The following is a 13,911-nucleotide window of genomic DNA, read 5'->3' as shown; positions in this document are numbered from 1 at the left end:
CAATGATAATGTAATGTTAATCCTTTTTGTAGTCTTTCTAATTTGGTATGTGCAAAGTTGTAAATGGTAACCCAAATTAGGCATTGAATAATATCAATAGAGGGCAGTTTAGGCATTGAATAATATCAACAGAGGGCAGTTTAGGCATTGAATAATGTCATGACATAGGGCAATTTAAATGATATAATTGATACAAAATTAAGATGTTTTAATCCATACCAAAGTATGATGCTATAAAGCATAAAAAACCAAATGTGAGATGTTATAATCCACACCTAAGATGCAATTAACCAAACCTATTGTAAGATGCTATAATCGAATAATAGTACCATAAACCATATTTCATAGAAAAGGGGTGTGCATTACATAATGTTTCATGTAGCAATCATCCAATTGTGCCAAAAAGCCTATCAAACAAGCCTATCAAGGCAACATATAAGGCAACACATATGACAATTGGATGTTTGCTGCAAAAACCAAGAATAACAAAAGATATACAAAAAAGAAGGCATCATATGCCAGTGATTAACATCCCACTTCACCCCTTTTTCATTATCACTACCCAACTAATCCAACTTGACAGGTTTGGTAGCACTGGAACCACCACCATCTTTGTCATACACAATCTTCTTCAACTTTAGCTTCAATATCCTCTCAGAAGGTTTCCTTTTCCTATGTACAGTTTTGGTAGACAGGTTTGGCAAGTTATTGACTATATCATCCACTCCCTCAACAGCAGCTTCAATCCCTGCTTCCACTTGTACCTTATCCACTCCCTCATCATCACCTTCATCATCAGCAAACACCTCAACATCATCAACTTGTCCATCATCAACTACCTCATCCACTTGTACATCATCAACTACCTCAACATCATCAACTTGTACATCATCCACTACCTCATCCAATTATACATCATCAACTTCATCATCAGCAAACACCTCAACATCATCTGGATGCCCTTCTTGATCTTGTAATTCCTATTAAGGCAATATATGACATGTAATTACAATATGGGACAAATAGAATATAATTGAATTTAAGTAGAATAAATAGGAGATTAATTACTAGTTCAACAGGTGCCATTTCATGTAATGGCATTGTTATCCCTTTACTCCCTTCAATTTCACCAATGTTGTATCCTGACTCTAGTAGCATGGCTACATATTCTTCATTTAGTTGGATTTTCTCATATAACATCATCTGCATTACCTTCAAGAAACTCAGGTTCTTCCTCTTGAATGTATCTAAGAATTTCATTTATACCATCCTCAACATCATCAAGAATTTCACTCAACTTCCGTGACTTAGATTTCCCCTCACCAACTTCATCTATAACTTGACTGACCATACCCTCATCAACCTTTTGTTTTCCATTTTCCTGGTTTTGCCCTTAATCCTGGTTTTTCCCTTCACCAACAAGTTTTTGTCCCTTAATATGAACTTGTCTCTCATCCACATGTTTTTCCCCCTACCTCCAGCTCTACCTCCACCCCTTCTACTATTTATTTTTCTCCTTTGAGCAGTTGGTTGATTTGGCTCATTACTGGTTTCTGTACTCCTCCTTCTAGTCTTTCTCCTAGAACCAGATGCTTGATTGGGATCCACATTTTGATTGATTGTAGTTTCAGTTGTTGCACTTTCATGTTCCTCTTGATTTTTTCTTGGCCTACCAATTTTTTTGGGTGCATGTGGAACTCTAGGCTTTGTTTCACTGGTGCAGCTTTGTTTGTTATGTCCAAATTCAAAGAAATTACCACACCTCATAGTTATGGATACTTTAACTCTTATAGTAGCAAACTTGGTCTCTTTTTCACTTGAATGCCTTCTCCTTTTGGTGGCAGGTCTTCCTAGCATTCTTCTAGCTATTGGTGGCAAAGGCTTTTGGAAGAGAGTTTGCTCCCATAAATTGCTCCCATTGATAGGCATTATGTTACTTTTGTAACATTCAATAAACTTGTCTTTTGAGAAGCATTCATTAATATATCCATTAGTTGTCTTATGGATATAGTTAATGGCCGCATTGGCATGAACACAAGGGATTCCAGAAATATCCCAAAGCCTGCATGTGCAAGTTCTGGCCTCCAAGTCTACCTTGAAACTTTCATAATTAAACCTAGCTTCAAACACTGAACCTTGGCTATGAATAACCATCCAAAACCTGAAATTGGCACATAAATTTAAAAATATTAACACAAGAGCATTGATTTATAAAATACAAATGCAATTGGCTAAATAATACATACCTCATATACTTCCCAAAAAGGTTGATTTTTTCAACACATTTGGGCACACATTGGACTTCCATTTGTTACACTTATCAATCATGTGAGCAAACCTATCCATTATGTATATTCTTATCTCCTCAAGCATTGTTATCAAAGGCTTTTTCCTAGCTTCTATTATGATGGAGTTAAAGCATTCTAAGATTCCATTCTCGACTGCTTTGCATGCAAACCTTGGAGTAAAGAAAACTCTACACCAAGTTTTAGGCTATTTGGACATCAAATACTCATATGCACCAGGACTAAGCTTCTTTATTTCACCCATATGTTTCTTGAAGTCTCCTTCTACACAACTCATTGTTGAAGCCCAGAAAAGTCTTTTGAATTCTAATCCGGTGTAAGCCTTCTTGAAGTTTGCATAAATGTGTCTAGCATATTGTCTGTGCTCCACATGTGGCAAAATGTCTTTCACAGCTTCCAATAAGCCCTGAAACATATAAGTACATTGAATATTAATACACAACATTTCAATTATATACTATATTAATACAAAACATAGCAACTAAAAGTACTTTATGTTGATCTGATATGGTAACCAACCCTCTACCACCATCCAACATTAGATCATCATGTATAAGCTCCAAAAACCAAGTCCAATTAGGTTTATTATCCACATCTACAATAGCTCAAGCTATTGGATAGGCTTGGTTGTTTGCATCCCTTCTAATTGTTGTCAACAGTTCACCTTTCACCTCACCTTTCAAGAAGCATCCATCTAAACCAATCACTTTTCTACAGTCACTGTTCCATCCACTACTTAAATCCTTCAAACATATATAAATATTTGGAAATAGCTCTTTCCATCAGGGTTGTTGATGACACTAACCTTGCAAGTAGACCCTGGGTTTTATCTTAAAAGCTCATAGGAGTAGTCCCATATTCTTGCATAATGCTCAGTTAATTTTCCTTCAATTAACTCTTTTGCCCATTTTTTGCCCTCCTACATTGGCCAATAGACACATCACATCTAAATGTCCGTTTAATATCACTTATCATCTCCCTAAGCTTAAGCTTTGGCTTGTTTGCAATCTCAGTCATGTAATGTCTCCCAATCCATTCAGGAGACACAGTTGAACCAAACGTGAATGACCTAGAGCATTTGTGGATCCTAGTCGTAGATTTAATTTGTAATGACCTTTCCTTGTACATCCAAGCAGCATGCAATCTGAAAGGGCATTGGTTGTCTTCATTTCTTTTCCCACATTTTGCAACAATTCTAACATTATCACACTTGGCAAAATATATTTGATACCCATGGGACACAGCATAGTTTGCAACACAAAATTTAAGTTGCTCAGGGGATTCAAATATATCGCCAAGTTTTGGTTCCATCTTGTCCCATTTGATGTTGGGATCATGAACCCTATACTTAGGTTGTACTTCTTCCTCATCATCTTTATCGCTTTCCCAGTCATTTTCATGATATACTCGTGCTCTCATTTCATTAGACATACATGCATTACGAAGATTAGCATCTTTAAGTAATACATTCAAGAAATTATCCTTACACTTATCTAGTGTGCTCACAAACTCATCCTCTGGTTCATGGTCCATGTAAATACCATGTAGTTCAAAGTCCATCTCGTTCAACCCGGCAAAAGGTTCGTTCAAAGCAGCAAATGGATCGTTCCATTCTTCCTCTGATGAAGCCATTCTTCACTCATACATAAAATCAAGGTTATATAACGTCATTTTAACTAAGAGATCAAAGGAAAAAATGAAAATTTAGTCCAAACTGTAAATACCTAACCTGTGATGATCGTCTTCTTTACTTGACTTACACTATCAACATTGATTATCGTTTTCTTCTTTACTCGAGCTTCTGATAACAATCAAACCCTAAAAAGCTTTGAAAATGCAGAGAAATATGGGCGACAATGATGATTTTTGTGGAGAAATGGAGAATACGTACGTTTTGGTGTAAAGGTGATGGGTATTTCTGTTCTCGATGTCTAACAGACAAATAACGGACAAGATAATAGGATTAAATGAGAGGTGTTTCACCGGATGTTACCGGATGACCTACTAAATGGTGTTTTTGACAAAAAGAGCCCAAATGTTGGGCATTAAACCAAAATTCGTCGCGGGGACTAAACCGAACAAATTTTGAAAACTTAGGCACTTTTAAGTCAAAAGCCCTTATTAATAACCTTTGTAGTTATGTTAATAGCAACGTACTTTTATAACTTTGTTTATTAAAGCATTTTATTTTCACGTCTTTTTCATATTTATAGTATTTATTGCATCTTTTTTTTCAATTATAGCAATGTACTTTAAATATTATTTTGTTTTTTCTATTATAGCATCCATGAATATTTATGAATCGACGGTTATATGGGTTGCACATGCAGATATGACTGTTGATTCATATATACGCATGCATATATATATATATATATATATATATATATATATATATATATATATATATATATATATATATATCAACATTCATATGGACTACGAACGCATTCTTATTCGCAGTTATATGATTGCTGACACGTATTCTCAACTGTTGATTTTGGAGTTCGCAGGTAAACACAAATCTTTAGGTTCACATAATAACTCAACTATATATATATATATATATATATATATATATATATATATATATATATATATATATATATATGTGTGTGTGTGTGTGATTGTAGTTATGAATTGGTAAAATTGTGACAAAACCTAAATAGGTTGTACTTTAACATAAAGGAATTGTCTTAATAGGTTAAGTCATATGAGTGTTTTAACCATGATGTAAAATGGATTTATATTATGAGAACTTGTATAACCACGTAGTAGAGAAAAAGCAATTATGTATGATTTAGTTGTATGATAGAAAATTAATATGTATACGTACATATGTAAGTATATTGAGCGCAACAAGAGGATCGGGTGAAGGAGCCAGAAGGTTGGAGTATCGTCTGCATAAGTTGTAACAAGGTAAGTAATCTTACTTCATTATGTTAATTATGAAGCATCTTATTGATATGTTATTTTATATCCATATTACTTATCATTAATTATTAAATAAACTGGATATGTTCGAATAAATGAGAATGATATATTTTGGTGAACGTCATGAACCTTATTCGGTGTTATAAGGTAACTAGGTGAATGCCCGCGCGTTGCGCAGAAACACCTATATAGTTGAAATCTTTACAAATATCTATTTTTTAAATATAAAAATAACATTGTTGTTAAATTTGATATAATAATTCGTATACTAAATTGATATAATATATTGATTATTTTAAATTACATGATAGTATATACATCTATTATAACTGCATAATCTCAACCGTTTGAATGATTTTTACTCGCGAGTGACTCATGAATAAACATATCAAAACTAAGTAAAAGTAAAATATGTTAATTTAATATTCAAGTTTAGTTAATTTTAGGATTACAATATAGGTTTTGCACATATTTAACATTATTAACCAATTTATAATCGTTATTAGAAAGAAATTGAAAAGTAATAGGAGTTTCAAATACGTACATGTGGTAAAAAGAAAAATATATCTTTCATATTTACATGGAAAATTTAAAATATTCATGACATTTAATTAACTACTTTTTCGAAGCACAAGCAGAACCAAAAAAAAAAACAATCATATTTAACATATATAATTAAATATTATCCACATCATGATATATAACATATGATCGGTAACATGTATCTGATCTAATATATATTAATGATTAAAGTACAACATACACCAATTGTATGACAATAATCCAAAACCAAGTAAAATATAAAAGTAATTAGCATATAACAAACTTACAAATTAAAAGCTATAACATAATAGCATATCTCGAAAAGTGGTAATAAGATCTCAAACTAACACAAAAACCTATTAGGCTTGTTTTCTTTGTGAAGTTTGTATGTGATTTGTATGCATGTCTACCAAAAAGATTGATCTTTTTAAAGTAAACGTTTCATTAAGTGCTTATTAAACATAATATAAGTTATAAAACCTTTTAATGTTAAATCATTATTAAGAAGACTTTTGAATTGTATTAGTTAAAACATGGGGGTTTTAAATGAATGTGGTTTGAGCTATAAGAAATTGTAAAATCAAAGAAGTTTCAAATGCATGTGGTGCAAATAAAAATCTTTCCTTTATAAGTATATATAAATAATCGTTTGTTGATCAATGATTGTGATTTATAGTGGTGACTCTCAATTGGTGTTTGAGATGTTTATCATTATTTGAGTAATTACACTTTTATTAAGTTTTAATGGAAATGTATTCAACGATTTTCAATTATTACAGTAAGCTTTATAGCTTACATTTGTTTAAAAATGTGTGGTACAAGATATAAAGATATGGTCAAAAGGAAAGGGTACGATATTTTGGAAATGGATGTGAAGTCTAGATCGTTGTTAGTTTGTTTTGTATTTGTGTAACCTTGTAAACCCGATAGATGTTAGGTATTTTTGAACATGTAAAACTCTTTTGTTAATGATTGTGTTTATGGTTAACATGAAAATACATGTTATAGTTTAAAAATGGGAAATTTTTGGATGAGTTATAATGAAATATCGGGCGTTACAATCATCGTAAAGCTATTGTAGTTATTAAGCATCCACCGCCAACCGTCATGTTGAGACGAAGACCGGAAGGACTGAAGCAAGTTGGTTGGATCAACCATTTACTCTTATTCAACTCCCACTCTTTACTCTTATTCAACTCCCACTCTGATCTCATGTCTCCAAATCCATATGCCCCCTTCATCCCACCTATGTTTTATTGTACAATCAATTTCTCTTTCCAAAAGGTAAATAGAAAATTTAGACATAAGACATAACTCACTAATCCATCTTCTTTCCAAAACAAGGTTGTCGAACCATCTCTTACTTGTCTTTGAATATCCCTTTATGATTGTGTTTATTAGTGACATTAAAATAACCAACATCCATTAATAACAAGACATGGTTATTCATAATGAAACCTAAACTAATGACACAACATAAGAGCATCCACAATGGGGAGTTTAATGGAATAGTTGAATGAGGTGTCATGCCTACTTGTCATTCAATGGATACAACTCCACCATTGTGAAATGCCACATTAACATTCAATGGATTTGGAGTTCAATGACCATTGAACTCTTCAATGGGAAAAAGGAAAGTCTTTAAATCTTTAAATAAATATTTTTTTAATATGTTCCATTGAACTTGTAGAGTTTAATGTATTGTGGGATAAAAATGAATAGAGTTGTATGGAATAATGAATGATGATATGGCAATCCATTGAACTCTATAGAGTTTAATGCATTGTGGATGCCCTAAACTCATAAACCAAAGCCCAATTTTTAAATTTGCTACGTCTTATATTTTCCTTCGCAATTATGACAGATCATCAACTACCTTTAGGTGGTTACCTTAAATAAACAATATTATACTCATAAAGAAAGCTAAAGATAATTAATACAACGAATAAACCAAATCCAGATTTAAAATTTTCTATGCTTTATGTCATTCCGAACACTATCCTATATGTCCCTTTACAGTATGACCTCGTAATACAAGGCTCAAATCACCAACACTAAACCTTTGATCTACATTCCATATACATTGCATAAAAATGTCCATTTGCAATTTGACCTCTTTGACCTTGTAAATGCAAGGCTTAAATAAGAATACCAACAATTTATAAGCCCTAAAAGGAAATCTTTGATCTACATTACATAAAAGTGTGTCATCCCATGATTGACATCCCAGGTAAGTCTTTGGGTAGATTTACATTGATGATACAGTTTATTAAGTGTGTCTTAAGTTCTAATTTTGTTTTTTTAATAAATAAAATAAAAATAAATAAATAAATAAACTAAATGAGGTCATTGGACTTGGGTTGGCACAAAAATTTTATACAATAAGAAGAATTAACAAAAATTAGCAGATGTTTGTTATACGCACAAAGACAAAACACCCTTAAAATAAAGCTCCAAAAAAACAACTCATGGACTGATATGTACATGTTCATGTACATGCTCCCTCACACCATAATTCCTTCACCCTTCACAATTTTCAGCATGTACATGCTCCCTCACACCATAATTCCTTCACCCTTCACAATTTTCATCTCTCTCTCTCTCTCTCTCTCTCTCTCTCTCTCTCTCTCTCTCTCTCTCTCTCTCTCTCTCTCTCTCTCTCCTAGTATTCTTGTCTTTTTCTCTCTCTATACTCACAATCTCATGCTGTATGTATATCCCTTGAAATCTATAGCCGTTACACATGTGTCGCTCTTCCTCGAGGTTCTTGCTCCCATGGTCATGCTTTTTGTGTTTTTCGTAGGTTAAGTAGGATGATGGCACTGTTTATAATTGGTATACAGCCTGTAGTAGTGAGGATCATTTTTCTTAATTAAAGGGTTTGCTGGAAACTGTGTTGTTGACGTTGCCGGAGAGTAATGGCATTGCAGGGTGCTAGCGGAGGAGGCCATGATGACCACCATGAAGCCCCCAATCATAGGCGTGGCAAGAAACGATACCACCGGTACACTAAGGACCAGATTCAGCTTCTCGAGGCGTAAGAGATTTCTACTGGGTTTTCCCTTTGTTATTTAGCATTTTAATTTGAATTAATCCTTTATATTGATATCGTTTTTCCCATGGGTAATTGTAGAACGTTCAACGAATGTCCTCACCCAGATGAAAAAATGAGGTTACAATTGAGCCAGGAGTTGGGTTTGACTCCTCGACAGATCAAGTTTTGGTTTCAAAATCGAAGAACTCAGATGAAGGTTTGATCTTTTTTTTCCTCTCTCCATATATAGATATATACATATATAGATGTATCTATATATGCGTGTTTATAGTTGGTATTTCTATAGGATATATAGGATTATGTTAATCTTTATCTATATCTTTATTATCTAAACTTTATGTGCTAGATTTACGCTTATAACAGTTGTTTTGCTTTTGCGTTAGAACTGCTTTTCTTTTTGACTAACATAAACCTCAAATCATCCATTCAGTGTAAAAACACATATTTTCTCTCTAGATTTTATCAAAAATGATCAGATTAGGTTTTAATTCATGTGAAACTGATGAACTGGTGCAGGCAAAAAGCGAAATGGTGGATACTTCTTTGCTAAAGGTGGAGAACGATAAAATTCGCAGTGAAAACGTTGGGATTAAAGAGGCGTTAAAGAATGTGATATGCTTAACTTGTGGTACAACTCCTAGTGTTCAAGCTGATTGTCATGAAAAACAAAGACTTCGTAATGAAAATGCTCAGTTAAAAGAGGAGGTATATCCAAATATAATCCATCAATCCAATCATTTAAAGCCACATTAATACATAAAATAAGTGCATATAAATAATTTCACTTTCTTCTTCAATGATTAGTTTTGTTGTAGCCATATTGCTATACCCGATTCTCCTAATAGTCATGGGGTAAGGGGAGATTAGGGGTTCGTTTGGTTATGGAAAACTGTTTTCATTTTCTATGAAAATGTTTTCAGAAAATAGGGTTGAGTTTTCATTTTCAATTTTCAATGAAAACGCGTTTGGGTTGAAATACGTTGAGTTTTCATTTTCCATCTTAGAAATTTGGAAAACTTTGAAGAACTGTAAAAATAACTTTTCTAATTTACATACAGTTTGGAAAATTGAAAATTTCCATTTTCTTAGAAAACTTTGGAAAACTGAACGAACCAAGCGTGTTTTCAAAATTTCCGTTTTTCTTGGAAAATTTTCCTAGAAAACTGGAAAATTCTCCACAACCAAACGCACCCTAGATGTCAACATGTCTCATAAGAAACCAATATATATATATATATATATATATATATATATATATATATATATATATATATATATATATATATATATATATATATATATATATATATATATATATATATATATATATATATATATATATGACCTTTTGATAATCAGATAATATATATCTATTTGTATATACGATTCGATAGTTGCAGAGAGTATCCAGCATTGTTTCATACCATATAGGGCGACCATTAGCACCTCAACTTTCACTAGCTCACATGGAACAAAGCCACTTATCTTCATCAGATTTATCAATGGTTACTTATGTTGGTGCTACACAACAAAGTATGATACCCATTGATAGTGATGGTCCTTCACTTGACCTTGATCTTCTAACCTCTAATGACATCAGAGCTTCAGCTAGCAACACCATTCATCCGAGCTACAGTTTGCGCCTTTTGGGCATGCACAAGTCTCTAATTACTGATATGGCGACTAGTGCTCTAGATGAGTTGATGAAGCTATTCCAAACTAATGAGCCTTTTTGGTCAAAGTCAGCTGATGGAAGGGATGTTCTAGATATTGATAATTATAAGCGGACATTCCCTAAACCAAACGCTTCCATGAAGAACCATAATCTTTGGACTGATGCATCACGTGCTACGGCTGGCGTGATGATGGATAGTATGCAACTTGTGGAAATGTTTAGCGATTCGGTTAAGTATCTTTTTTTATTTATATATACAACATTCTCGCGATCTATTTCCATTTGTGTTTATATTATTTACTAACCATAATGGAGCATTACTTGATCAGACTAAGTGGGGTGATTTGTTTCCAACTATTGTGTTAAAAGCAAGAACTCTTGAAGTGATCTCATATGGTTCGTTTGGCAACAAAAGTGGCTCCTTGCAACTGGTAATTTAATTTCTTCAGCTAGCTTTTAAGGTTTTTTTTGCTTATCTTATTGTTTTTCAAGACAAGAGGCGTGACAATACTGTTGTCCGTTTGTGCATGTTAGTGTATCCTACATCGGTGCGACACAATAATATTAGTGGTTATATATGTTAGAGTCGTCATTCTCTCCACAATGGTTCTTTTGGAGAGACAATTTTGGGTTCAATATATATTTATACATTGCACATACACACCTTGTAATTTTCCCATTGGTATGCGGATAAAGATGTGAGAATCCATAAGTTAGGTCTAAGGTTTGAGCATGTGCATCATGTATGGGAACATTGTGTAGGCATTGGGACTAGTTAATGATCATAAATCCACAATTGTTTGCAGATGTATGAAGAGTTGCAGGTGGCTTCACCCGTGGTGCCAATAAGGCAATTCATTTTCTTTCGGTTTTGTCAACAAATCGATCAAAAAACTTGGGCAGTTGTTGATTTTTCATATCATCTTCCACAAGATGGCAACTTTCCTTATTCCCAATTCAATTCTCGACGCCTTCCTTCTGGATGTTTGATCCAAAGCCTGCCTAACGGATACTCAAAGGTTTGCCAAATCTTCTATATATATGGTTTACCTTATATTATCATATGTGCATAATATCTTCAAGAACCCCTTTGTATTTTCATAATCACAGGTTACTTGGATTGAACATGTGGAAATCGAAGAGAAAACAGCGGTTCATAGGCTTTACAGAGATCTTATCTACAGTGGATTAGCATTTGGAGCCGAACGATGGGTTGCTTGTCTTCAAAGATCAAGTGAAAGAATTGCTTGTCAAACAATGAGTAATTCTTGGATTTGTAAACTAGTAGGAGGTATAATGTTCATTAATCTTTTCGTGATCTTAAAGAATTGGAACTATTAATTCTGGATTTCCATATTAAAATGTCCAAATTCTTGAACAGTGATTCCATCAGCTGAAGGTAAGAAAAGCATGATGAATCTCGCACAACGAATGGTGAACAACTTTTGTGCGATTATTAGTCCTTCTGATGATCATCAATGGTCATGTGTCTCGGATTTTGATGACTTTGAGATCCATGCCAACCTTTACAAATCTACAGACTGTGTTCAGCCGAACACCACAGTTCTTAGTGCAGCTGCCACTGTTTGGCTACCTCATTCTCCCCAGTTTCTCTTTGATTTCCTTCGAGATGAAAAGAATCGCCCCAAGGTACTATATATCCAACAATAGGCAAAGAACTTATTGGGAAAACCACATTTCCTTACTTTCTCTATCATTAAATTGTTTATTCTAGATCAAGTAACTAATAATAAACATACTCATATATAACTTACCAAATTACGAGTGTCGTTTCTTTTTACAGTAATTTACATAAAAGATACACAACTTAATCTGTTAAGCTATATATCGTTTATTTTTTTTTTTTTACTTTTAACGACTTGTTATGAACAAGATTTTTTTATATAAAGTCCAAAAAGGTACTAACTTTTTACAAGTAATCCCTTAATTATTTTTCGCTTCCATAAACCTAAGTATACCATTATCTTTTTCGATATATAACTTACCAAATTACCAGTGTTGTTTCTTTTTACACTAATTTACATAAAAGATACGCAACTTAATCTGTTAAGCTATATATCGTTTATTTTTATTTTTTTACTTTTAACGACTTGTTATGAACAAGATTTTTTTATATAAAGTCCAAAAAGGTACTAACTTTTTACAAGTAATCCCTTAATTATTTTTCGCTTCCATAAACCTAAGTATACCGTCATCATTTTCAATATATAACTTACCAAATTACCAGTGTTGTTTCTTTTTACAGTAGTTTACATAAAAGATACGCAACTTAATCTATTAAGCTATATATCGTTTATTTTTATTTTTTTACTTTTAACGACTTGTTATGAACAAGATTCTTTTATATAAAGTCCAAAAAGGTACTAACTTTTTACAAGTAATCCCTTAATTATTTTTCACTTCCATAAACCTAAGTATATACGCCATCATCTTTTTCAATATCTTTCCAAACTTATTTATCCTGACAACGCTTTATCCATGTTAAATTAATTACTTAAAAAAGAAACGCCTTACTAGATCTTGTTCAATTTTGATAGTGGGACGTGCTCACGAACAACAAACCTGTCCAAGAGATTACACGTATCACAAACAGGGCTCACCCTGGCAATTGCATATCTGTTCTTCAGGTAAGTAAGCTGAATTAATGCTTGAGGCAGGGAAAATCGGGCTATTTATGTTTGTTTTTTTTTCAGTTCTAGTTGCTTTTAACATTGGCAATTGATGTAACAGGTTACAAATACCAGAGATACCAACATCTTGATCCTACAAGAAAGCTGCACTGACTCATCAGGATCACTAGTGGTGTACTACCCGGTTGACTTGCCTGCTATCAATATGGCCATGAATGGGGAAGAAGTCTGTGTTCCATTGTTGCCATCAGGCTTTGTCATCACCACAGATGGACGCCACAGGAGCACCATGTCAACAAGCAGGAAGGAGGGTTGTAGTGCAGCATCAACTGCAGGTTCACTTGTTACATTGGTGTTACAGATGGTGGTTAGCAGTCAGCCAGGGGAGAATCTAGGGGCACAGTCGGTGGCCACCATTAGCAACTTAATAGGAGGCACAGTTCGAAAAATTAAAGCTGCCATGAATTGCCCTTCTCCCACCACCTGAACCATTTGTATTTGTTATGTACTGCTGCCATGTTGCATTTACTATCTTCAACTGAAATTTCTATTTTCTTCCTTCATTAATGACTTTACATTCTTTGCTTTTTGAAATTTACTTTTAACACACATTTTATATATATATATATATATATATATATATATATATATATATATATATATATATATATATATATATATATATATATATATATAATTCTGAGGCGTCGGACCGAAAACCCAAGCAATTTTGGTCCTAATATCAAG

At 33.2% G+C, this 13,911-nt stretch overlaps 1 protein-coding gene across 1 annotated transcript; it reads left to right on the top strand.

The window, feature by feature from the left end:
- The first annotated feature begins 8,601 nt into the window (after positions 1–8,601).
- On the top strand, positions 8,602–13,674 carry LOC111887174 (homeobox-leucine zipper protein HDG11). Its single transcript, XM_023883330.3, has 10 exons — positions 8,602–8,820; positions 8,917–9,034; positions 9,355–9,543; positions 10,233–10,742; positions 10,843–10,944; positions 11,320–11,532; positions 11,624–11,804; positions 11,895–12,163; positions 13,072–13,161; positions 13,265–13,674. Exons 1-10 carry the CDS (start codon positions 8,702–8,704, stop codon positions 13,649–13,651), a joined length of 2,178 nt encoding a protein of 725 aa, XP_023739098.1. The 5' UTR covers positions 8,602–8,701; the 3' UTR covers positions 13,652–13,674.
- The last annotated feature ends 237 nt before the right edge of the window (positions 13,675–13,911 follow it).

The sequence above is a fragment of the Lactuca sativa genome, chromosome 2, assembly GCF_002870075.4.
Source record: "Lactuca sativa cultivar Salinas chromosome 2, Lsat_Salinas_v11, whole genome shotgun sequence".
Lineage (NCBI taxonomy): Eukaryota > Viridiplantae > Streptophyta > Magnoliopsida > Asterales > Asteraceae > Lactuca > Lactuca sativa.
The sequence above is the reverse complement of the archived record's forward strand: the minus strand, read 5'-3'. Positions and strand labels throughout refer to the sequence as shown.

Coding starts and splice junctions, on each gene's coding strand:
- LOC111887174 (XM_023883330.3), top strand. CDS start 8,702: ATGGCATTGCAGGGTGCTAGCGGAGGAGGCCATGATGACCACCATGAA. Junction 9,035..9,354: donor ATCGAAGAACTCAGATGAAG/GTTTGATCTTTT, acceptor GAACTGGTGCAG/GCAAAAAGCGAAATGGTGGA. Junction 13,162..13,264: donor ATTGCATATCTGTTCTTCAG/GTAAGTAAGCTG, acceptor TTGATGTAACAG/GTTACAAATACCAGAGATAC.